The 27,144-nt window shown below is 36.3% G+C and overlaps 1 protein-coding gene across 2 annotated transcripts in view; it reads right to left on the bottom strand.

The window, feature by feature from the left end:
• Nucleotides 1-27,144, bottom strand: part of LPIN2 (lipin 2) — a 38,875-nt gene that overhangs the window by 4,603 nt on the left and 7,128 nt on the right. Inside the window, exons 1-19 of one of the 2 annotated variants that reach the window (XM_085220829.1) lie at nucleotides 25,003-25,257; nucleotides 20,043-20,243; nucleotides 17,517-17,612; nucleotides 15,596-15,894; nucleotides 12,123-12,230; nucleotides 11,035-11,158; nucleotides 9,884-10,205; nucleotides 9,542-9,641; nucleotides 8,840-9,027; nucleotides 7,871-7,964; nucleotides 7,464-7,533; nucleotides 7,270-7,359; nucleotides 6,559-6,641; nucleotides 5,301-5,445; nucleotides 4,232-4,380; nucleotides 3,663-3,749; nucleotides 1,757-1,909; nucleotides 812-926; nucleotides 99-202 (exon numbers count right to left, since the gene is read on the bottom strand). In XM_085220829.1, coding sequence (XP_085076955.1) covers nucleotides 99-202; nucleotides 812-926; nucleotides 1,757-1,909; nucleotides 3,663-3,749; nucleotides 4,232-4,380; nucleotides 5,301-5,445; nucleotides 6,559-6,641; nucleotides 7,270-7,359; nucleotides 7,464-7,533; nucleotides 7,871-7,964; nucleotides 8,840-9,027; nucleotides 9,542-9,641; nucleotides 9,884-10,205; nucleotides 11,035-11,158; nucleotides 12,123-12,230; nucleotides 15,596-15,894; nucleotides 17,517-17,612; nucleotides 20,043-20,243; nucleotides 25,003-25,086 — 2,612 coding nt within the window. In that variant the 5' untranslated portion in view covers nucleotides 25,087-25,257. Of the gene's footprint in view, nucleotides 1-98; nucleotides 203-811; nucleotides 927-1,756; nucleotides 1,910-3,662; nucleotides 3,750-4,231; nucleotides 4,381-5,300; nucleotides 5,446-6,558; nucleotides 6,642-7,269; nucleotides 7,360-7,463; nucleotides 7,534-7,870; nucleotides 7,965-8,839; nucleotides 9,028-9,541; nucleotides 9,642-9,883; nucleotides 10,206-11,034; nucleotides 11,159-12,122; nucleotides 12,231-15,595; nucleotides 15,895-17,516; nucleotides 17,613-20,042; nucleotides 20,244-25,002; nucleotides 25,258-27,144 lie in introns of those variants that run through there. The other variant, XM_085220828.1, reaches the window with a different exon arrangement.

Below are 27,144 nucleotides of genomic sequence, written 5' to 3'. Positions count from 1 at the left end.
AGGAGATCATAAGGAATCATCATGGCCACAACTGGAACTTATTTTGTAATCTCATTCCCGAGTACCTTTTCTAACTGAAATAATAAAAATGATCTTACGAAGATTTGTTTCCCTTAGTCCTTTCTTGGATCAGTTCACCCTTTGGATTCACAGTAAATATTCTACAGTCTGGAACTCCCACTTGCATGTAGGCATATACATCCTGCAAGAAGCATGAACAAATGCACGTACTTTAGAATTTCTTTCTGTGATATACAAAGCATTCAGTAAAACTGTCTCTGAAAAGAAACAAACAAAAAAGCAAACCCCCCAAAAGTAGACCATAACAAAACACTTCTCTTTCAACCCCATCAGCCTTGTTCTCAAGCCTCAGACCACAAATATGCACCACAAAATCTATATCACATAATGCTACTTCTCATGACACTGTTCCTCTCTGGAGTACCCCTCTCCCTTGCTCAGTTACAATAACTGTAGAGAAAGTACAGGAATTGTATTGATAGGAAAAAAGATTCAAGACTGAGGAAAATCAAATACCCTTAGTTATGATGCAAAAATGCTGAGAAAGAATTTGGAAAGATGTTATATCCAGAGAATACTAATACATGTGTGTAGCAGTTTTCCTAGAAGTAGTCCTGGCAGCCTTCATTTAAGGTATCTGCATTTGGACTTTCATGACCAAACTCAGAGAAAGACCAGTGTCCTGTTGTCATATTCAAACTTAAATAGACACAACAATAAAAGCCCATTTCCTTTCCTTCCCAAGTATTCCATACATTTTAACCCTTCAATTAGAAAAGCTCAGACTTACATTGGGCCTGTTTCCAAAAGCAGCATAGAAAGGTTGTTTAGTGGGAGCAAATAAATTCTTGATATCATTCAAACATTCGATTTTGAACTTTTCAGGCTTCTTTTCTATTACTTCCCTAGAATAAAATTTGAATAGTCAATCTTTAAACCATGAGCAAATAGTAGGTATCCTGCGCCCATTTATCTGATGATTGTGTTCTCATTGATTCCTGTTTCTGTTGTGGCTGGTTACATAGACATGGTAAATACTTTTCCAGGGATGATGCAAGAGATAATACAAGAATAAAAGATTGTTTTCCAATATCTACAGTAGAAATAGGTGAGTAAACTGTACATAGACTAGGTAAATGTAATGAAATTCACAGATTATGAATGCAGTTTGGAAACTGACCATCTGGACCAAAAAATTGAAGGAGGCCTGCCAAGCAACTACAGTGGATGTAGCTGTCATTGTTAGCCATTATTTAATGGTTTGGTTTTAATTTTTAAAAAAAGAACAAAAAGACTTTTACATTATGAGCTCTTCTCATCAAGAACAGGCAGACTGCAGTTCAAAAGATTGGTTGAGTCAAATCATAGCTAAATATGCTTCTGCAGGCAGTTGTGTATAGAACACTCCTAATACTGCAAGATCAGAAAACTGTACTGATAAGAGCAGAACCTAACAGTAATCAGTCACAGACCTGAGGAATGAAGAAAGTAGAAAATGAGATGCTGTGTGACTGATGTTTTGTGCTTTGCAGCCACATCTAACACGTCCATAAAAACAAAAGTGAAATTCAGATAAATAGCTTATTGCTAGAGGGACATCCAAGTCTCAGTAGCAAATCTAGCACAGAATAGAAAGTTTGGTTACAACTATAATGATTAGCATTAGAAATCTTTTAAATTTGCTTCTTTCTCTGAGATGGGGAGCAAATAGATGTATGAAATCCCACATGCTTACCTATGAAAGGCAGAAAACAAACTGCTGGGGGACAACATGAGAGGTCCCCTGGGAAGAATTGTTCCTTTGTCGTTCACCCAGTGTAGGTATCCTCTAGTCATATCCGCCATTCCAATGGCACGAGCAGAACAGTACAGAAACTTGTAGCCATTTCTAGAAAAGAAATACCAATTTAGTTCATTTTACTGTTGAAGACATTCTTTGTAAACACAAATATCCTGTTGCAACAATGTCCAGAGGCACTAGGTTAGGTATTGACTTGTGGAAAGCTGCACCAATTCCCAGGAAAAGACTGTTCCAGTGTTATGGTATCTGAAAAGTATATTATAGTTTAAAAACATGGCTCTATCAAAATTAAGAAGTGCAAAACAGAACAAGAATAGTAACAGTAAGATTATGTATCTAGATAGACTAGACTGCACTTAGATAAACACCACATTGGTATCTCCCAGTTTCTTGCAGCCCAGATATAGATGTTAACAATTATTTATTTGCATTGCATAATATTGGATACCAGATCTCCTGTCTTGTTGGTTGGTATTTTTCAGATCGTTACCAGAATTTGCAGCTCAGAGTGAAGGAAGCACAAGAAGTACTCATCAAGCCCCATTTTTTTGTCCTGAGGACTTCGTAGCCATCTCTTAAATAGATTTGTAAATGACTAAAGCATACACAAGAGACTCAACTTTTTATGCAGATTTTCAGAGATCTGATTCTATTCGGCAAATAATTTCCAAACTACCTTTCTATTATATATTGAACACAAAACAAAGTTCAAGTTTTCTGCCATAGACTGCAAGGGGCCACACATGAAATTTAGCTCTATGAAACAGAGCAAAAGTCAACAAAGGATTTCCAAGGCCTCAAAATTATTTGGGGGGGGAGGAGGGAGAGGGGAAGAAACTCTAAACTAAGCTTTGAACTAAGAAACAAAGATAAAATTTAATTATTTGAAGGGGACTATGAAATGGTTTAACAGCTGACTCCGTGATCCTCAGTAGCAAGTATTATTTCTGGCATCTCTATTTATTTTTTAATTGTTAAACAAGGGATCTAATCTAAATGAGAAGGAACAAAGTAGGTTTATTTTGCACAAAGTTATTGGACATAAATATTACAAGGCTATATACCTCTTAAAAGAGCAGTACATTTACAAGGGTGCGACTCACCACGCTTCTAAACTAAGCATACATCTCACCACTGCTGCAACAAGTAAGCTATCTTCCCACTCCCTCCTCCCCTCTTCTAGTCACATAAGTTGCCTCTGCAGGTCCTGCAGATTACAAGGTGAGCATGCACAGTTGACTAATCCAGACAGCAGACGGGGAAATTGCTGTTTTGCTGGGTTGTGTCAATTTATGTCAGAAACGCAACAAAGCGAATAACACAAAACTTGATCCAGGCCAGCAACCTTTGTGTCCATGTAAGTTTTTAATTAAGATTGTTTCAGAACATGGAATCAAATCCTAAGGAAAGTTCACTTGAGTTTGATAATAAACATGTTAAAACAAGAAGTATCTAGATATTGGGAGACACTGGGCCATGTTAGTAAAGGCTCTGTGATTAACCTGAGTTACTGGAAACAAACATAGGCATGACTGTTTGAGAAGTTATTACTATCAGTACACTCTTGTAGTCAAAAAAACGTTACATAGATTTAAAAAAAAAAAAAAAAACTCAAATGCAGAATCAGAAATTTGAGAAGAGAACTAACAGAACTGATGGCTTCCATTCCTGTAAACGGATACACCTGAGGGAAAAACCTGGCTTTGTTTGCATTTGACAGAAGTGATTACTTTCCATCATTTAGGCCAACATGCAAAACTACTAACATCAATTCAATTACCTGCCCATTAATTCCTAAATTCCAGAAAGGGCCTACATCCTTCATAGATTACATACTCACTCATTTATGGAATGATAGAGTTTTGCAATGCCCTGATGAGTCCAGTCCTTGCCAAGCTGAGGGAGTATCTGTCCCAAAGCATCAGACCTAAAAGCAAAATTGGAGATAGCTGAAACTAAGCGTATGAGTTTTGTTAAAGACAACTACTAATGAATAGACAGTTTGCAAAGAGTATTTACAGAAACACCTCTGCAGAAGGTCTTAGCCATTTTGAAAGAGAGCTAGTACCTATTGCACACTGAGCCATTAGTGGTAGCCATACAGCACAAGTCAGTTCCCAAGTTATCATGTGCTTGCTAAACCTAGACAAGAGTGACTGTAAGGGCAGTAGTCACATGATGAACATTTTAAAGAATAATGCAAGAATGCTAAAGACGTTTTCTAGTTTGCTGTAAACACAAGTGTAAATTTAAACCAAAACAACAAGCATTTCTCTTAACTGTTAATAAATATTCTTCAGTAGCCATCTTAAATCAGGCTTCTTTATCTTACTTTGAAAAGGAAGACAGCATTAATAAAGCAAAGTAATGTAACAAATACAAAGAAAAGAAAGAAAAAACAATATTTACTTGGTTATTGTTCCATCAATGTCTGATATGATGATTTTGTCATCCCAGTTCCAGAGATATATTGTCCCTGCACAACGGCAAGTCCCCTGATACTGGGTTGTGATACTAAACACAACATCATTAGGGCCATCTCTGAGCTTCAACTTTGCCTTTAGGATAAATCAAAATAATTGAAAATATAAATTAGTGTCTCTTCAGAATTTTTAGAATGGTAAATAAGCTAACAGAAAAAAAAACTTGTAGGTTCTTCCTCATCTGTTTTGATTAGCTCATCAAAAAGTGAACCATGCTTTAGTTTAACACTGGCATTGCTCTACTGGTTAAGTCTCCTTTTTTACTGGGTATACATTTGTCCATAGATCCTACATTTGCTTACAGCAGCACTGGCCATAGTAATATTAAAAGATGTTACTTAATTCTTGCTATTACAGTATACTTACAGTATTAACAACTAAGTATATTTGATAATATACTAGCATATAAATAAATTATCTGCTTACTACATACACAACCGATCACGCAACACTATTTTCTATCTAGTGGGTGCTTTTCTCAAAATGCTTACTTGATGAGGGCCATATATTTAGATAATAGTAGAATTAACTTGTAAATTAATATGAAATGAGTAAACTGCCCATCATCTTTGTTGTACATTATTTGGCAGTTGAGATTCCAGAATACCCAAACTGCAGAAAGCAATAACATCACTTCTTTGGAAACATCTTAATAAGAATGTTTACTTATAGAACTTTATAAGAAATTATTATTTTTAAAATTAAAACCCAGAATTATGATTATTAATTAAAAAAAAAAAAACAGAAGTTGCCCATAATGGAATGGAAAATATTTTGTTTCCTTTAAAATTCAACTGTTACTGTTACATTTCAAGTGTCCCCATTCCTTTTTTTTTCCTACTGCTAGAAAAGTAATCCCAGTATCACTCCTGATTCTGTGAAATGTTTCTGTGCTTAGCTTCTAAAAAGCAGAGAAAGCCCAACTTTTAGAATCAGAACAAAGAGAGCAAGAGAACTATGATGCATTAACTGTGCAAGGAAGGCACGCCACTTACAATTTGGTCGGAAGACAGCCGAAGTGACTTCTTGTAAGATGGAACGTTCCCATGAGTTGGATGCTCTACTGGAGCAGAATCTATTTTCAAGGATTCCTTCAATTCTTGTGATGCTTCATCACTAGATGAATCATCTTCTGGGGGTCTAATATGACACCAAGAAGAAGAAATTTAAGCTGCAGAAAATCCTTCTTTAATGGTATAAGATTCAAGATTAATTTCTGCTTATGTCAAAGATTTACTACTAGCAAAGATTAACAAAGTCGAAAGTCTAGCCCATGCCCAGATGAAGTCAGTATATGCCAATTAGCAAATAAGACTTGTAATGCATGCTACTATTGGTGCTACTCTAAATATTACTGTGCATAGTCTAGCTGGCTCCACAAGAGTTTAGTAGAGACAGCGTCAAGTGGTCACTAAAGGTAGACTGCAGATGGAAAGGGATATTGAGTGAGTAATGGCTTTGTTTTCAAGAAAAGCTGCTACACTTACTACATATTTTAAACTGCGTGTGATAAATTAGTGGAGTAGCTCACCTTTTAAAGTAAGTCATAGATTTATTTTTCTGCTAATTAGAGATTTCAAGATTAAAAGCAGCATTTAATCTTTCTGAATCTTACAGCATGTTCAGTTTCTTAAGTTTTTAAGACATCAACAACATTTACAAATATCTTAATAAAATCAAAGGCGAATATGAGGATACACAGTGGGTTATTTAGTCTGACACAGTGCTAAATACTGCTTGTTTTCAACTACAATCTTGGGCAACTTGTGTACTGTAATTAATGTTATTTTATTGTTTCAATTATTTCACGTTACAAAAAACTGCAGATGTTTTAAGTTATTCAAACAACACTAGGATTATACAAAAAAGAATGACAAAAAATATCTCAGAAACAATCCTACTATACTTAATAAGTTGCAGAACAGTGGCCCATTGCTAAAGGTTACCATATATGTCTTTGTTATTCTGTCAGTTACATCAGGATTTGAGAAGTAAAAACAATAGGATTTAGGAAATAACTGTAGTGTATTTCTAGTTCCTACAATGTCTAATGACATATAATTCTGCTGAGTTGTTTGCCAAGCATATTTGGCTTCTCTTCACTAGCTTAGAAGAAAATGTTTCTTCTCACAGCAATAATGAATTCTTCACTCAAAAAAAGACAAAAAAACCCAACAACAAAACCACCAACATGAGAGAAGAGGAAAAAAACCATAATTCAGTCCACAAAATAGTCTTCAGACAGGAACACACCTACTATTAACTTGCTCTTTTATAGTTGCTGGCAATTCATTTGCTCTTTGCGTCTCAGACTTCCCCTCTTTTGCCTCTGGTATCTAAAACAATATGATAATAAGGAACATATCGACATTTTAAGCATTTTAAACCAATCCAAGTGAATTCATAATCCATACATAAGCAAACAGCTATCAGTGAAGTATATAAGCTATTCCATGACACAGAATCGCTCTTGAATTTGATGAATTCGGCATAAAAGGAGCAGTAAAGGAGCAGTGAACTTCTAAGCTTATAAATTTACTTCTTAAAAAATATCTATTTTTTAAGACATTTCCAATGTTTAGAAAGTTTAATTTAGTCTAAAATGTGGGTGTCTCAGCATGATATCTATTATGCATCTTATCTATTTGTGTATACATTCCTAAAATATATTGCAGTGAAGAGTAGCTTTTACAAGTGCCTATGGCTTAGAAGAAAGGATTTTAAGAATACTGTGCATCACCTAAATAGAATAAATGATTGAAGGAATGGTGAAAAATGGTGGTAGTATTTGAGACTAAATATTCAGAAGTAGCTACAGCTATGATGAGCAACTACCAAATGACCATCAGTGACAGTTACATGCGCAGTGTTCTGAGGCACATCTGACAAATGAGTTTTTTCATCTTTTAGTAGTTATGGAAAATAAAAAAAAAAAAAAACAAAAACAAATCAAGTCTCAGTTACCTGTTTAGTCATACTTTCTCTCTTGCGCCAGAACCACCACCTTCCAGACTTCTTTGGCATCTTTTCTTTGACCCAAGATTCAACGGTAGCCTGAAAAAATTTGCAAGTTATTAATTTTGTGTAGAAAAACAGAATAAAGATAAACATGCATTATTATCTGCAAAATCTTCAAAGAAGTAAACATCTCTATTTACCTTAGGCAAACTTTTCTGAAATACTTGCAAACTCAAAATCATTGGAGCAGCCAATGCCCAGTTATAATACCTGTTTTAAAACACGTTGGGAAGTTATTACAAAACCTGAATAGAAGTAAACAGTTGCAAACTGCTCTCTCCTCAAAGAAAATACATCCACTTGCAAGCAACATCTAATATTAAAACTGGTTACAAACAGAGTTACTTTAATATACACAATTCAGCATCAGAGCTGAAAAGAAATATTTTGTTAAATTTAATCCAAGAGTTTAATTAAAAAACAGTTATCTAAGACTAAGGAGCAGATCCATCAAAAACACACTGGAAGCTGAAAAGTGCATTCACTTTATGTGGTAGATTTAAAATAAGCTTTTCCGTGAACTAGTTGTATGATAAGGATAATTTACCTGTTATAAATCCTTATAACCAAATTAGGATTGTCTATGAGTCCAGGGTTTTCAGCAAATTCGTGATAAGTAATAATATGCTCCATGAACTTTTCTGCAATTGAAGCAAATTTAAATTAAAATTAGAAATAAAAAATCCTAAAAGGTCTGATTAGTTTGCATCTAGAAAAATATTTTCTGTAATTTCAGAACCTCTGCTGATTTTGCAGTATCATCAAGCTATTCTAATATGGCCTACATGTCAGTCTTGTGGCTGCTTTTCTTCTCAGTAGCATGTAAAGCTTTGTACCACTTATTTTAACTATCACAGGAAGGAGAAATAAGAAATGAGGGTGTTATTTGTTCTGAGCCCTAATAATAAGCTTGTAAAATTTCACTTGATGCCTTGAGATGGGATGATTGTTAAATAAGTAATATTAAAAATAATCATGAAATTACATGCTCCTAGAAGCTCCCTCAAAAATGTATACAACTTGAAAGTTAAGCAGAACTTTAAGACAGAGGATTTAAATGGTTACAAAGGTAAGGGTTAACAAACATTTAAGAAAGGAAAAGCAAAGCAGGAGAGAAGATAGTATTAGATAACAATATATTGATCTCCCAGAGGCTTAAAAAACACTGAACAGAAGAAAAGTTACCAGGCAATTGGAAAGAATACAATTTTTGAAGTCTTACATCGAATTAAGCAAGGAATTTCAGCCAGAAATAAAGAGTGGTCAGAGATGCAATTAGCAGTATGAAAAAGGAGTAAGAAAGTTTCTCAAGATACAGTGTGCTCTTAATTAATTTGACGCTAAATTTCACAATCTCTGCTTAGCAAATGCCAATGAAGTTTTCTAAAATTCTCCATTTTCTTTTCTGAATGTAAGCCTAATTAAAGGCAAATGCTTCATAAAAATCAGAGCATTCAAGGCACTTCATTTAGATGCTTGAGCTTTACAACCACTTATGTTTTCTTTTCTCACATACCTTTAGAAATCTCGCCATTTTCATTGAGACCTCCACAGAGTGAGAGCGTGACATCAGGCAAATCCATAGCAGAATCAGACATGCACTCTGTACCACTATCAGCAGCAGCACTTCCTACTGATTGGGGTGACTGGGAACCAGAAAGGTTATCTGACTCAGTCCATTGTCTGAAGCCTGGATCAGAATCACTGCAGAAAAGAGAATCACATTTTCCATAAATACTTAACTTTTAAACAAATGCACACACACTATGACTTCTCAAAAACAACAACAACAAAAAAAAAAAAAACAAAAAAAACCAATCATCTCAATTTTCTCTAATGCCACACATCATTTTACAACATAAATCCAAAAGTACACACATCAGACACCACCAGGACCACCTTCAACCCTTTATTATACTGAAATATTCTAACTAAATCGGGAAATATTTATTTCTCTTCCATTTGCAACAAAATTGGATTTAAAGGAAGAAGAGTTCCTCAACATTCTATTGTCACAGAGCAATATCATGCTCCTCAGTATTTACCAGAATGTTGAAGAATAAGATTAGGACTGTTTTTTCCACAAAAGCCTAGAAATCCCAAGTTCCATTCTCTAATAAGAACTGGGGCTCACGGTCACTTAAATCATCCACACAATAATTCATGTCGTTTAACTGCAGAATAAGCCCAGGTCCATGGAATCTTAATTCAAAGCTACCTTTTGGGAAAGTAGAGTGCTGCAACTTCAGGTTCCAAAGCCTTTAGGTCCTCCAAGTAAATATCATCAGGGCCCTGGTGATGACTTCGCTTGTGCACCCCTGTTAATTTTAACAGTCAAGTTACTGAGATGAAACTATCCAGACACATTAAATACAAACACAACTGCGGATGATTCAGAATTAAAGCATTCATAAATTGAAGTTTAATTACAGTTAAAACTTTAATAACGATTAAGACTTTAAATAGGAAAAAATCAAAAAAGAACATTCTGTATTTTTTCCATATTGCCTCAAATTTGGTATATCACCTGAAGGAAACAATCAGCAGTTTTATTACGTACCTTTCTTTTTTGAAGGAGAGTCAACTTTTGCTGTTGGCTTTGTTTCTGGTAAAGAGTCCACCAACAGTCTGGAATGATGATCAGAATCTAACGGTAAGGAATCTTGTGGTTCTGTAATTGCAGAAGCAAGAGAATCTTTAACATCCATCTGCTTAAGCATAGGATGAGTTCTTGGCTCAGGTTTCAGGACTGTACAGACAGAATCTTTCACAACATCATCATCTTCAACTTCATCAGAGCTGAGGATGACTCTAAAATGAGTTTTCTCTGATGGAGTAATGGTAGCTGTTCTGGGATGTTCCAGTTTCTCTTTCTTGCTTATCTGAAAGACAAAACTCCACTCAATCCTTTCACTTCACAGACTGATTTTACTCTGCTTTTAATATTAAACTTGTACCCAAAGATAATTTTGCCAGTTAACAAGGGGAGTCTGGTCACAAGTACACTGATAAGAATTTCAAGATTTATTTTAGAAAGAAAGAATCATAAAGATCTAGTCCAACCATCAATTCATCACCAACATGCCCACTAAACCACATTCCTAAGTGTCACATCTATGTATCTCTTGAACAACTGCAGGGATGGCGATTCCACCACTTCCCTGAGCAGCCTATTCCAGCGCCTCACCATTCTTTCAAAGAAATATTTCCTAACATAAAACAGGTTCCATCTTATTAGTGAAGCTGTCTGCAACAAAAGCTTTTTACAAGCTTGTTGAACAAGTTCAGTAAAGAAAGTGGCACGGAGGAGGTGTTGACATGAAAAACCATGGCAAGAAGAAAAAAAAAGAGCACAAAGATGTATCAGGACAAATGCCATCAGTTGTCCCAATAGTTAAAAAATTTATTAAGGCTACCTCTAGAATGAGCTATAATTTAGCCTAAAATAAAGAACAGTGCTTTCCAGAGTTGCTTTATTCAATTGCTAGATAAAAATTAAAAAACTTTTACATTGTCACTGTAAGGTTTTCCGTAACTACTTTAGTCAACGAAGACTGAACAAAGACGACTATCAACCAGCCACAAGAGGGTGCTACTTTCCTATTTCAGCTAAGAATCCTACAGAACAGGAGCAGATTTCCAACTCATTTGTAGTGCATGATATTAAATATGCCAAATCTCAGTATACAAAGTTCAAGACAATAACAATACCTTGGTTGATTCTGGGAATCCTCCCCACGTCCATTCCATGTGAGATTCAGATCTGAGCAAGCTCTCAGCAGGTTTGACTTCTAGTTCTGAATCACTTTTAGGGCAGACTGGCTCAGAGTAAGGGCTAGCAAATAAAAAAAAAAAAAAAAAAAAGGAAGAAAGCTACAGTGTTTAAAATGCATTTGTTGTTCACAGCTACTCTTGGTAGAGTTTTCTAGAGCTTAACAGAGCTTCAATTATTCTGTAACATGGCAAGAAGCCCAGCAGGGTTTTCAGACAGAAATTAGGTTAAAACCAAAATCACATTAAAGGACTTGCACAGCAAACACCCTAAACAAATTCCTCCAATGTATCTGCAGTATAGGTATAGCTCTTTCCTAAGCCCACCTTCTGCTAAAAAACACACAAGCCATAAACAAACAAACAAACAACAGGAGGAAAAAAGTGTAATCTAAAAGTAAGGCAGAAAACAGCTTTTAGATCCTTGGCTCTGTAAGGATTTAGTATTTAAACTTGCTAGGACAAGACCTGAGTAACAGAAGTCTTGCAAAACTAACTCATGAATGTACAAAGTAACACCAAATCCCACCTACAGCTGGGGAAAAAAACATTAGCAAGTTATGGTCAGAGAGGCAAGAGAGATTACTTCAACACATCCTTCAGACTACCTAACTTGTTAAAGTTCCATCCTAATTTTCCTACAGTGGTTACTATGTATGCATCAGAATACACACTTTGACATTTACTTCTGACAACTTTTAAGTAAAAGGAACTCACTCTAAAAAATGAGAACTGTAATTTAAAAACTGTTTTGCTCTTGTGGTCTTAGGGAAGAAAAAAACAAAAGTTCGTTTTGCTGTAGCATTTATGGATGGGAAAAGCCTAAATCAAACCCTTCTTAAATAGGGGTTTTATATGTGGGAAATTCCCAAAGTTCCACATACGTAGCACACACTGCATTCTGTAACACAAAAGCTAGGCACGTTGCATAACTTTACAGATCAAGAAAAAAAACTAAGTAAAAGGTACATTAACTTTATTGTAATTATTCATCTTCATATGCACAATGACATTACAATATGACTTACTTATCCAGCGGGGACCAGTCTCCATCAGATAACGGGTAATGATCCTTCGAGTGATAAATCAAAGATTCTTTTTGTTCTTCACCTTTTGGTGAAGAATTTGAGGATCCTCTGTTGGGAAAACATGAGACGTTTAGTCTAAAGTCAACAATAAGAAATTTGAATTACTAATCCAGTTAGAAATGTAACCTGTATGTTATTAAGAATCCAAAAGTGTACAGGTTGGAGAATTCATTGATTGCAGCACACTTGCGTACAACTTATAAAGTATATAGTAGGAAACAAATAAATATCCAAATGCAGTCAAAGACCACTGAAAAGAAAATGGGAGAATTGATATTACACTACTGCACTCCCATTCATAACATATGGTTTTACTAAAAATTCTGAACTACCTATTTTGCAACATTCTGTAAGACAGTTACCCACTTCCTCTCATTCAGTTTTCAATTTTATACATTATCTAAACAGATAAGACTTAGAGGCAGATAACTTCTTTCAGACTGATGCACTGATTAAGATTAAGAAACCAATGAAGTCATTTAACATTAGATTAGAGTGCTTCAGAAAGTTAATGCCCAGTTAATGCATTTCTGAAAACACAGATAAATTGCAGGGACTGAAATGGAAAATTCTTTCCATTTTGCAGAGTGAGAGAACAGACACAACACAATACCCTTAGCACCTGAGAAATAATGCCCTCCTATTCCTTTCTGAGCATACACCCTAATATTAGTCATCCTGGTACTATTTTAGGTAAGCCAAGCACGAGTAGCATAACTAAATCTGTGGCACATACCGTCACAGCTAGAAAAGACAAAGGATATTTTAAAAAAGGCTGTATAAACATTTGGAAACAGATTTTGGATTTTCCCAAGAAACAGGAAACAGCTTGTCTTTCACACTGTAAGAAAAGAACTAGATAAGACATGATGTACTAGTATCTGTGGCTGAATTTTTGACCTTCCTGTCAGAACACCACTCATCCCTTTTCCTTTCTTGGTTTCACTCTGAAATCCACCATAACGTCTAATAACAACTAAGGTTCTATTTCTGTATTTCTTTCCCCCCCCCCAAAACAGAGTTTTTATAATAATAGTAATAATACTAATAATAATAACTTAAAACCTGCTGATATCACCTTACATTCTTGCAGGATGTGAGAAGATAGCTTTACATTTATTTATTTTTCTCCCCACAGCTGCATCTTGATCTGGGAAATTAATGGCCTTGCCATAGGCATATGCATTTCAATTCCTATGTTGGTATCAGAATGACTGTATATGAACTCCACTAACAAATACGTAGTAGCTATGAACTTATCTCAGCATCTCTGGGCTTGCATTGCTACAATTTAATTGTTCAGTCCTGTCACTCCCATAACAGCATTCTTTTAACAAAAAATTCTTCCTTTCACAACACAGCTCTCTACTCTGAGAATGAACTTCTACTGGTGCTTTTGTTTATTTAGAAATAAACAAATAAAAAGCCTGTTTGATTCTTCATTCCACAGGTTACAAAAATAAAATCAGGAAAACCATTATGGAAATGCTGTTGCTCATCAGCTATGATGAAAGTAGACATTTCAGCCAAACTTACAACTTTTTATTCATCTCTAGTCAAATTATAGTAATTGCTAGAATATCAATTTGAATTCTAAACACTTGTTACAAATAGCCACTACTGGTATGATATTCCTAAATTCTCCGCTCGCTTGCAACAGTTTATTAAATGAAGAAGAAATCATTCACAGGTTGTATTCACTTTCTTCCTGTACTTGATGGTTATTTTGATTTTTGATGTTTTTTCACTATAACAGTCATATCACAGAATCCCTAGGGTCGGAAGTGACCTTTAAGACCATCCAGTTCCAAACCCCCTGCCAAGGACAGGCTTGCCACTCACGTGATCCAGATATTGTTGTCTCAGTGCTCTTGCACTGAAGACTGAACACAGATCTATGCTGTGTCCTAACAGTCCCCATACACACATTAAATAGAAGGTTTTTCAGTTCATTCTCTTAAAGCAAATCATTCTTCTATTTTCCAGATCAGATATTGAATTTACTCAGACAGTATACTAAGCATTAAAGCTACTAATACACTAGTAAGTTTTGTCTAAAAATCAACTCTGCTTTTTTCCATTTAATGGCCTAAGAAACTTCCATGGAAAACTAATCATTAGGTTTTTCCTGGAGTTTATGTATTTAAATGCTTGATAGTTTTCATCTATTACTATAATCATTCCTATTACTCAGGCAAGCTCCTTCGGTTTCTTAGTATGTGTGACAAATTTACTACAAGCTCCAATTTACTAATAGTATCCACTAGGAAATATAGGACCGATTCCTTGCTTTAACTACACGTATGTAAAGGGTTTTCTCTATTGAAGTGAAGGATCATGCATTTCTGTAGTTTTCAGTTTTCAAAGTAAACTTCAAGTTACAAGAGAAGTCCAATTCAGATGTGGTATACTGCTAATATTCCGCACTGCAGTTTGTGTAGATGTTTTCAAACACCTTACTGCACCAATCTACCTCAAAAGTTACACTGGAACTTTTTAATTGCTAGCCACAAGCAAGATGAGGACACCACTCCTTCACACGTTTCTTTTTCTACAAGCAGTGCATGCTTGCTGAAGGCCAACTATATCCCAGGCTGCATTAAAACAGGAGTGGCCAGCAGGGAGAGAGAGGTGATTGTTCCCCTATAGTCAGCACTTGTGAAGCCCCATCTGGAGTACTGTGTCCAGGCCTGGGGCCCCCAGCCCAAGAAAGAAGCAGAGCTCTTGGAATAGGTCCAGAGGAGGGCCATTAAAATGATCAGAGGGCTGGAGCACCTCCCCTATGAGAAAGGTTGAAGGAACTGGGCTTGTTTAACCTGGAGAAGAGAAGGTTCCAGGGACACCTCATTGTGGCCTTCCAGTACTTGAAGGGAGCATATAAACTGGAGGGAGAACAGCTATTTACAAGGGTGGATAGTGATAGGACAAGGGGGAATGGTTTTGAACTGAGACAGGGGAAATTTAGATTAGATATTAGGAGGAAGTTTTTCACACAGAGGGTGGTGACGCACCGGAACAGGTTGCCCAAGGAGGTTGTGGATGCCCCATCCCTGGAGGCATTCAAGGCCAGGCTGGATGTGGCTCTGGGCAGCCTGGTCTGGTGGTTGGTGACCCTGCACATAGCAGGGGGATTGAAACTAGATGGTCATTGTGGTCCTTTTCAACCCAGGCCATTCTGCGATTCTATGATTTACATAGGCTTAAGTGGATCTCATATTTATAATGAAATTGACAAACTTGAATGATTCTGTAAGAATATAGAAGACCATGATTTTGTATTTTGTTTAAGGAAAAACCTACCTAATGCCTATTGAAAGTTATGGATTACTTGAGTAGAAAAAAGAAGTACCAGTTACTCTTTAAAGGCCGAACAATACCCAGTAACAGCAGTTAGCCAATACATAATAGTTTACCTTAGGGGTTGAACACTTTTCTCATCATCTGAGCTTATTTCCATTTCAAAAATCTCTTCTGTCCCAGTAGAAGAAATTAGATCTTCTTTCCTGATATCTTGTTTGTATTTCTTTCTTCTTCTTTTTTTCTTTTTCACTGATCCTGGGGTGAATACAGTCTCCGTTTCTATAGCATGGGGAATTTCTGAGCTTGTGCATGTCCTCTCACTTTCAGCTGATATCAAATGATTGTCAGTGTCTTTAAAAAACTGGTCTTCAGTAGGTATTGGAGATGTGGCCAAATATGCAGGAACTTTTTCCTAAATAAAAAAAGAAATAAATAGATTCTCAGTCAATGGAATGATATTTAAATTCTTTGCTTTGGAGCACATGGTTCTATCCATTGTAGATGAGTTAACAAAACTAGGCTAATTAAGCCCACTGCTGTCCGTTTATTTTGAAACAGATTCACAGAAAGCTGTAGGATGGAAGGGGCATCTAGAGATCATGTAGAGAGGGGTTTGGAATTAGGTGATCTTTGTGGTACCTTCCAATCCAGGCCATTCTATGATTTACTCAGGTTAGGGGGGAAAAAAAAAAAAAAAAAAAAAAAAAAAAAGTATCTCCTACACATCAAAACAAAACCAGCACCAACACTGTTAAGTTAAAACTGACTGCCCCTTGAAGAAACAATCCAGATGAAGAGAAATATTTATGAATCAACCACCAGGTGTTTACTTACATCGTTACAAGAAAATAAAATATATCAAGACCTACACCAAAAGAAACACAATGAGAAATAATAAATATGAAATGGGGCAAAAGGGAAGATAAAGAAAGTGCATAGTTAGTGGTTACCATTCTTGCTTTCTGAAAAGAATCTTAAGACTGATCTATTCTCATCAACAGCTAAGACAACAGCAGCTAGAAGAACTGCTTTCAGTTTTGATTTTACTCACAGTGTATGCTGAAACAGAACTCAAGTTTTCTTTCTCATAAATACTATGACTTCCCACCCTAACTTAACATTTAGTTAAGTCTAGATGCTAGACTAGTCTAAATGCTTATTTACTCCTTCCCCTTTAAGTAATATTTAACCCTTTTCAAAATGAGTACTTCCTCCCTCTCCTTCCCATGCAGTAAACAAGGGGTGTCATAAACCAGTAAGCGGATCAAGTTCATTTCCTTGAAAGACACTGATTCCTGACAGCGAGTTCACAGCTTCACCTTTCACTTCATTAAGACAGGCCTTTTCCTCTAAATTTTTTACATTTTTATATTTAAAATTCCTTTGCCTTTATCTTACTGAAAAAAAAATGCAAACATCCAAAAGTGGACCAATATGTATGACTGAAAAATTCTGCAATTACACAAGTTCTATATCCTTAGGAACTAGGCTAAACTTTATCCCTTTTTTTTTTCCCCCCCAAAGGCTTGTTATTTTCCCATTGGAAAAGGTCTTAGGACATTAATTACTATATTCCAATACAACGTGGACTTCAAGTCAAAGAAGCTATTATTAATTGGCGACAGTTCCATAAATAAATTATGAAAAACTGTGCTAAAAAGTGTAAGAAAAATATATGCCAAAATAATCAACCTTCCTTAGCACAGAGGTCACTAACACAAGCTATGAGAATGTATGACAAAAAAAATAAGGCATTGCAATCTGTATAGCTGCAGTTACCAAGAATTTACACGCCAGAAGTAAAAACATTCCTTCAAAGAATGGTCTATTAATAAAGAATTAATTACTTTTTAAATCACTGGTAACATAATTCTACAAAAAACGAAGCACCTTAGCAGCATTTGAAAGTGATGCAAGTTTCAGTCAGAAAGTGAGGCTTTTAGAAGTAGTAATACTGACAGTACTATATCAAGCATTTTTAACACAGCACTCTTAACACAGTACTGTAACCATCACGAAGCACAGATCCCTTACATTTTCCTCTTCGGTTTCTTGTACAAAGAATGCTTCTCCATTGTCACCCAGTTTCATATGAAGATCAACAGCATCGCCATTAATTTCTATATCAATCTGTGAAGAGATAATTTAATGTGATTAATTCATCACAGATGAAAGCACTGACCTAAAGTCTTGCTAATCTCTGATAAACTTTATTCCATTGTATGATCATCACTCTTTCTCCCTCCTTTGCTTTTTGAAAGAAATTGGCTACAATGATTTTTATCTTGTTAACTCAAAACACACCAGGCTGTTAGTAGAGATCCTAAAAGCTACAAGAAAAAAGTGGAGAAACGTGGAAAACATCTGGTGGTAAAACATTGCTCACCTAATTTAGAGCTGTAGAACCACAAACCATTGATTTAGTCTTTCTTCCCTAGAAGAACGCTGAATGACTGAGACTATTCATGTTTATCTGCTTAAAGTTCAACCTGGATTGGAGTCTCATACAAATCAGAGTCTCAAAGAGCAAAAGGTAAAGATGACAAGGTAGAAGCCTCCTGAAAGAAGCAGGTTTTGTTTTCACAAGTAATGCTCAACCTATATTTTAATAGGATATACATTTCCCACAATTCTTTTTGCAACTCAGACATTGGTTCAGATTTTCCTTCTCATGAGTTTATGGGGATACGACATGGCACCACAAACCTTCTGCAATCTTCTGCAACAACATTTTGCTTTTGCAAAGGGAAAATATTTCTAAGCTCATAAACAGGTTCTTTAACTTACATTCGTTGCACAGAATAGAGATTACTCTTCCCTATGAAATAAAGGGAAAGCAATGTATTTCAAAAAAAAACCCAAAATATAACTATTTTAATTCCTCTTCCTAATGAAATATTGGACATCCAGTTAAGATCAAATTTTTCTAAACAGAATGCTTAAAGTTCAGATAAAATTACCTTATTTTTCAGTAAATTTACTTAACTAATTGTATATGTCTACATGTATTAAGCCTAGATAATGCAAAATCTAGTATTTGTCAGATAAAAACATGATGGGCTTGCCTTAAGGTAGAAAATGCCACTGGCATTTCAAGTTATATTTAGTTTAGTGGTCAAAATGAGATCAAGTGAAATATTGCAATTGCTATGGGATATTCAATATGTACATTACTGGAGAACCAGTTTCCTGCCAATGCAAGAACAAAAACTACCCTTCAAGCCATATCTAATATGATATGAATACATATATTCATAGTGACAGTACCATGACATGAAATGGCCAGTCAAATAGGAAGGAGAATGACTTCTAACATTAGCACATGGAAAGCCAAGAATAATTAAAAAATAAAACACACTACAATGCTAAAAAAAAAAAAAAAGAGAAATCATCCTTGTATTCAAATTCAGCTTTTTATGTGAATAAAACCACAAGCCAAAGAATACCAATCACATGTGATAATAAATTACTCTTGTACCTTGCTGAAAATATACTCGATTACATGATTTGTTGCAGAACTGTTAAGAAAAAAAATTCAACTTTTTGTAAACAGTGTGCTCATTCAGAAAATACTAGCAAGTGGGAAAGCAAAACAAAAGAATCATTCAGGAAAACTGCTGATAGGCTGCATTGTGACAAACTCACGACTTAATGCATACAACTCCTAGTATGACCATTAGTAACCAAAAAAAAAGCCCAAAACACAAATGGTTTTTTTAGCAGGATTTTCTTCTCCTTTTACAAGAAAAATATAAAGATGGGGGTAGTTTTCTTCAGTGCTGTTGCCTTTCTTAGAAAAACAGTATATAATCCTGAAGTGTTATGATTGGTTTAGATCAACCAGTCCTTCAGTTCATTTTAGATCAAATTTCAATGCAATTCACTCCTTAAGCACACAGTTACTAAAGTCTATGCAAACGGAATGGCAGGATGATCCACACTGGTAGCACCACTGTCTCAGGCTATTGGGTTGGGAATTGTACCAGGTTCTCTTCCAAATAAGCCCACAAACGAATGAAGTTTCATTCCCAATTTTTACTTGCTTGTGGATATTATTAACTGCATTTCCAACTGCATATCAATATTAAACAAAGTCGCAAAAGGAGTAATATTTATGATAGGTCATCAGCATTCAAGATACATTCTATTTGTCCCCCAGACATTCCGGAAACAGTTCCTTCAATATCAGGGATCAGTTAAATGTTATTAAGCTTTTATTTCCTTACAAACTTGTATAGGTAAATAAATAGTCATATAAATATTTTAAGACTGAAATATATATGCTTGTATTAATCTTTTTTTAATAATTCAAAAGCTGTCAAAGGTTTCATTGTTTTTTTGTTTTGTTTTGTTTCCTCCCTGCAGAGTCCTTAAATTACCACAGGAAGTTCTGCTTTGCATTCCAAAACTCACAGTCCGTACAGCATATATGAAAAACTGCTCTGTACTTAACTAGACTGCTAATTGGATATCCAGGGGGTTGAGAAAAGAAAGAACAGAGGAAAAAAAGGGAATGCATTGGTATTCCAAACTTCATTTTGGTCCACTTTCTGAACTTACCACTTTTTCTTTAGAGCGCAAGACACCAAGCTTCCCAAATCGGACATGAAAAGGAGAACACTGGTATGTACCATCCTGCTGCCGGACCACAATGACATCAATGCATCCTGAAAGGGTGGCCTGATTAATGCCTTTGTACAGCTCCTTCACAGTAACCAGGACTTGTCCTGCAAGTTGTCCTACGTAGTTCATAGTCTGAAACTAAGGGGAAGAAAGGGGAAAAAAAAAAAAGTTAATTAAGAAAATGAAAAGTTTCATTTCTTTTTTTAAATTTTAATCAAAAGGTATGTGTTACATCACTTAACGACTACTCTGCTTAATGTAACGAGATTTACACAAACACCTTAAAGCCAACACGATTTTGAGCCAATTCTCATGTTACGACCAGCCTCTGCAGTTATAAAATCCTTATTCTTAATAGTGCATTTATTCAACAGTGAATTTATTTTGTCATGAAACAAGCGCTAGAAGCCTTTTCAACATAACTTAGGGGCACATAAAAACTGTTCGAACAATAGTGCCATCAACCTTCAGAATCTGAAAGTGACTCAAGAAAGACTTCTACCCATGGTAGATGATACCAGAGAATCAAAATTACTAAGACTCTTCCATTAGCTTTTGATTAAATAAAATTTTAGTAGGTGTCACCTATAGCTACAACACATACTTCTCCAAAAAACTTAATGAAATTTGGAAGTATCCATATTTAAAACAGCTGCTAAAGTAGTTTGCTCTGAGAAAACACGATGAACCTAGCAGAATGACCTTGTTCACTTCTTTCATCCATAAGAAGCAAGCACTGACCTCCCAGTTAATCATTATTTCTATAGAAATTACATCCAAAGAATAGACATTAAATGCTAAATATATTTTCAGCCATAAGAAGCTCCAGTCAAGTTTACATACTCATGCAATAACTTATTTTAAGTTAGGTGTTGTGACAGTAACTACTTCCCAGAGGTTTCATGAAGTTTCAGCCAAGAGAAAAGATGGCTTGTACAGATTTTGTAGTTGGTTACTCTCCTGACATCATGAGATTGAAAAGAACAATTCTAATCTAGGTAAAGAAAGTCTTGCTAAATGAGAGTGGGGAGTTTAGGGCAGAATAGAAAAAAAGGAAGATGAACGTAAGATGACTGTGATACAGTTGAACTGGAAAGACATTACTGGGTACCATTACCCATTAAAAATATTTATGTGATCTTTTGAATGATTGTAAGCCTTCCAGACTAAGAATACTAGGTGAACTACATCAAAAAGAAATGAAGCCCAGAGACTTCTGAGAAGATCCCAGCTTTAATAGAATGAGGCAGGAAAATCATGAAAGCATTCTAATGGAAACCTAAGTGCAATCCTTCCTCATTTTGACCACCAAAACATTTTAAAACCGAAACTGCCAAGCCCTAGTCTTCCTTATCAAGTCACATGGAGACGATTTATTTTTCAAATTTAAATATGACTAGATGACATCTGGTAGGCTTGAGAAGCATGGAATGGGGAAAAATTCTTCCACAGTTGCACTGTCCTTTAAAGTAATTTTAAATCACTTGTATGCTTATAGTTACACTGGTACTGTTAGACGCCACAGAGGCAAGACCCTTTTGAATGAATGTAATACACCCTGTGCTACAGTAAAGAAGGCTTGGAAGGCTCAGAACTGAAGTAACTGATGAATTGCTTAGACAACAGCAGCAGTAATGGGAGGAAAAACTTTTGTACAATACAGCTTTGTTTAGAGGCATTAAGAAAAAATCTTAAATCTAGCCTTAAATGCAATTTGAAACTTCGTTCATAGGCTAATAAAAATAGATAAAGAACAAGCAAATTCCTCTCCACAAGACTTAAAATGAAAGCTTGAAGCTTGACAATCTCTACTTCAAAAAGATTTCTGAATTAGCCACAGAGCGACTATGCTAGGTAACACACTAGAGGATTTTCTCCCATAGCTTCTGTATAATATGGTTGGTGAAGACAAGAACAGATTGTCAGTGAGCGGCTAATAAAATTAGCAGAATGGACTCCTTACCAACAATATTAGATTAATAAAATTGTTTCTTTTACAAGTCTATGTGCAACGACAAACATGACTGCTCGCCCACAACATAGCTGCTCACTTACCAAAGAGGGGAGGCCCTGCTTCAATCCTTCCACACTCTCCCCTCTTAATAAGCTCCCTTTACCTCAAACAGCTGGCAAGAAGATACCCAGTTCTCATCTTCTTGTTTCAATCACGAGTAAGCCTGCTCTGCTCACAAAGAACATGGCAAAAACCACAGAAGCGTGAGGCCCACAGCAGCACGAGGGGTCTCTATGGTACTGACTTTCATGAAAAACAAAGATTTTAAGATGCCAAGAATCAAGAATAGACACCTTTAATACAGCATCCATTTCATACACTACATTTCAGGGAACAGGACTCAAGAATTAATGAGAAGTAAGGAATTCTCTCTACTTAGGCAGCGACTACTTTAAAGATGAGAATTTCACATCAAACATCAGGAACTGAGTTCAGCTGGTAGATACTCTGGTTTTCCCTCACGGACATGTACCTGACCTCTCCTAACAACAGAAAATCACCCCCCAGAGCTGTAAGACTAAAATCATTTGCCTAATGTATATACATTCCTGCCTTCCGGTAAGGAAAGTTATTTCTTCCAGAATCTCAGTTATATTTACATAGCTCACAGCACAACATAGTTTTTTAAACACACAAACAGAATTACCACTTATGTGTGACAAAGTTATGAACTTCAGAACCTAATGAGTACTAAAAACAATGGTTTATAAAAGGCTTCTTTCTTTGTAAAGAAGTGTTCAAACAAGCACTGCTTTATATATAGTCAGCAAATAAAATTCTAGGTACTATTTTATACTCTTGTTTATCAGCTTGTAGCCGTATCTTCTACGGCACTTCTCTTTCTTCTCTTGTTACAAAGAGCAGCTTAGATATTGTTGTCACCATAATGAAAAGAAACTAATTCCTCAGTTTCTAGGGAACCACTGGAAAAAAACAGATGCTCTACATGCCTCAGAAGTGTTGACACTTCAGTAGCTTTAGGATGGCAATGATGCAAATGATACCCAGAGAGACGCTTCCAGTAAAACAGACTTACAAAGCACCTTCCATCATAAGCCACTTGCTACTCCTTCAGTAACAACAACTTTCAGGCATCAGTTCTGCAATTCAATACACGTTCGATGGACAAGACGTGTAAAGAAAGAGCAACGCAGCAACATTCCACAATACTGTTCTGCTTTTATTTGTTTTGATAGCCAAACAATTATTTGATGCAGCCAAACTCCAGAACTCCGTATAAAGGTTGAAGTTGTGACTTTTGGAACTCCAGAAGAGATTATTTTTGAGTAATTAAGCAATGCTACCTACTTGGCAAGAAAGAATTTGCAACAGTATTAATATCCTCAGCCATAAGTGAAACAAATGCAAGTTGGAATGAAGGAAGGGATTTAAAATACACTGTTCTACATTATAAAAGAAGAGTTTTTTTCTGTTGTATGTTTAACTTCCGGCAAGAAGCCTTCATGCAGCAAAAGTCAGAAACTGAAACTGTGGGTGGGCGGGAGGAGAAAGGGAGGACACAGAAGTAAATACAAAAGGAAATAGCTACTTTGGAAGTTCAAGAGCTAAATAAAAACCTGTCTCCTCCACTTAAAAAAAAAATAGCCAAAGCTGTTAAGTTCACCCTGAGTACGTTGGTTGAATTCCTCATGCTACAGGAATGAGAAACAGAATGGCTCTCAAAAACGATCGGACTATATCTCAAGTTAAGTATTCATTAAGTATTTAAATAGTCTACACAATAATTGGCAGAATTTTAAGAATTCACAAACCAGGGACTGCACACATTAGCAGAGCTAGAGTGGGAGGCTTTGTAGAAAGGAACTACTATCCATGGACCATTAAAAAAAAAGTCCTTTTGACTGCAACAAAACCAACAAGTCTTCTTGAACAATTTATTTTATGTTGTTCAGGAATGCTCACATACAAAACACGCGATAGATAATGCAAAAATTGTCCATAAATTTGTGTTTCCTCTGCACTGAGAATACTGCTCCAGTAAAAGCAAACTGTTGGGGTTTTTTGGTGCGTGTTTGCAAAGGTGACACCTTAAACTCAGTGTACCAGTTCTGAACAGTACAAATGCCAACTGCAACAACAGAAAAAGATGACTGCAAGTTTCTCAGAGGCAAGCTGTCAGATTGCTCCAGTGAAATACAGCTTTAGAGGGTATGACTTTGGATGTGGCTCTGGGGAGCCCAGTCTAGTGGCTGGCGACCCTGCCCACAGCAGGAGGGTTGAAACTAGATGATCTTTGAGATCCTTTTCAACCCGGGCCATTCTATGATTCTATGACTTTTAACTATGGCAAAAAAATTACTTAAATTAGATCTTAGCTTGTAAGAACATTGATATTATTACATCCTCTTTATTTTGAGATACATTTAGAGGATTAAAAGATAGTCTAATGTGTGATGAAAACTGCTCACATGATAAAAACAGTAAAGAAGTTCCCTATTTTTCAAGAGATTGGGTAGAAAAGAAGAAAAATCACACATAACATTGGCTTCCCCCTAGTTCATCTCATCTTACCTATATTTGCATATGTCCATCAAGTAGCAGTTTTGCTTAACCAGAGAAAGTCTTTTTCAGGAGTTTACTAATTTGTACTCTGATCACCAGGGGAAAAAACGTGACCACACAAAGCAAAAGCACTGTAGCACAAAGGGTACTTGACAAGAACAAGCTAGCAAGCCAACAAAGAAAGCAAATCAAACCAAATCTGCCTTCGCTCCTAAGTATAGGTTTTAACTTAGGAGCCAGGCAGGCCTATTCAACACCCTATTAAGGTATGCCTTGTATTAGTAAATACAGACTGTTAATTTTTTAGATATTTTAACTATGCTATAGGCACCCATAATTAGCAATAAGTGTCAAACTCACCAAGATTCCAGAAGGAACCCTCTCATGGGCAGAAACACTTTTACTGAAGTCATCTTCAAAATCATACTTTTCTGAGAAATTCATCTCAGAAAACAGCAATCTAACTTTCCAAAGTGCAAGTAAATGTGAAGTTCACAGCCATATCAGAATGCTGTATCAGCATTTCTTCTCCATCCATAGAGGGATAGGAGAATTATGCAAAACTTCTGGTCTTCTAGAGAAAGACATTCGCTACACTTTCCCACACAGTACTAAGGTTAAAAAGGAAGCGTTTCTTTAAGAAACCTCACATAGAAACTCCCACACCAATAGGCTTTGCTTGAAATGTCACAGCCCCCTTGCACTCTGAGATAAGTAATAACAGGGACAGACTTTGCCATATGTTTGCACTGATAGGTAATGATCTTCTATGACGTTAAGTCACATGGCCGTAGCTGAGGCTCCCACGAACAGCAGCAGGGATTTGGTTAATGATTCTTGGGCATTAGCTCACTTGCAGACTTTCTGACCTCTGCTGTAACTTCAGCACCTGTAGCGGCGTTCAAAGTTCTAGCTCAGCCAGCAGCACAGCATTCAGGAACACCAGCTGCCTCCCCAGGTGCCTGCTCCCTCTGCTGATCATTTCATCTGTCTGACTATTCAAGTTTTGCACGACAAATACGATGGCAGTTCCAGCTCTGCTATCTGTGGGCTGCTTGTCACCCTTTTTTGAAATAGCACTGTAACAGGAAAGAGCTAACTGATATTAAGCCTATACTAAAGCACACATCAAAATAAACATTTTGTTTCTTGGGGAAATTTTCCTGCTTCATGAAAATGGAATTGTTTTAAGCTGTACAATTCGGTGTGTGGACAGTACATACAAGTCTGTTGTATAGTTGGCTCCGTGACTAAGAATTAATTTTTTTGATTTGAGGAATTTTGGAACATTACTTCTCCAAACATCCTGGGTAGGGGAAATAACTGAGGAAGCGTAGCAGTACAGAGAAATGACTTACTCCTGCAATGTGGGGATAGGAGACGTTCTCTGAATTGATATTCTCCCAACATTGACACATCCTTCCTTACCTTACACATGCATCTTTTCTCACTCTCCACGCTCCCAGTGCTGCTACTCTGTCTCCTACAGAAAACTGCTGGACTACCTGAATGACAAGCTAAAAGATTGTCTAGGATTCTACTATCAGCTTTCCTCTATCTTCACTTAAGTTTTCTACATTGATATGTTAAACTCTGATGCAGAGACAATGAATCACTTTACTGGATGCAACTAAATTGCTTCTGGGTTCCTAAAATAATTCAAGAACTACACCCAAGGCCAAAATTAATCAGTCTTGATGACATGCTCCTGCTCAGAGTGTTGTGATCGCTACATCCACAGTAAGGTTGTAATAAATTGCTCCCATCTCTGGGTCCTTTCTTACGTTTTCCTTGCAGACTTAATCCAGTTCTTCATTGTAGGTAACCCATTTTACTGTGGGTTAGCCTCAGAATGCACATACAAGTGCTTGAATGAGACTCATAAGTAAATAGCGCTGACAAAGATCAGTCAGCATCCCATTTTATTTTTCTTCTCCGTTCTTTGTGAATCTACACAGCTTATCCCATTGCTCATTAATCAGAATTCCTGTTAAAAAGTATGACTGCATTTTTAAATCATTCTTCTCTACAGTAAGCTTTATGATATAGTTGACTGTATTAATTTAGTTTTACAGCATCCCAGAAATACAGTATTATTTTCACCTACAAGACAGAAAACAAAGTCCAGGAGATTAAGATTCATTTAAGCAAAGTTATAACTTGACTTTGCAGTTTCCCAGGTGAACATCATGAGGTCCAAGAAATCCAAGTGCAAGGTCTTGCACCTTGGTCAACGCAACACCCGCTACCAATACAAGGTTTGGCGTGAAAGGATTAAGCATAGCCCTACCAAAAAGGATCTGAAGGAACTGGTGGATGGGAAACTGGACACAAGCCAGCAATGTGACCTCGCAGCCCAGGAAGCCAACTGAATTCTGGGCTGCATCAAAAGAAGTGTGGCCAGCAGGGTGAGGAAGGTGATCCTGCCCCTCTGCTCTGGGCTGGTGAGGCCTCACCTGGAGTACTGCATCCAGATGTGGAGTCCTCAGTGCAGGAGACACA

The sequence above is a fragment of the Meleagris gallopavo genome, chromosome 3, assembly GCF_905368555.1.
Source record: "Meleagris gallopavo chromosome 3, MGAL_WU_HG_1.1, whole genome shotgun sequence".
Classification (NCBI taxonomy): Eukaryota; Metazoa; Chordata; class Aves; order Galliformes; family Phasianidae; genus Meleagris; species Meleagris gallopavo.
This window is presented reverse-complemented; position numbering and strand designations above follow the sequence as displayed.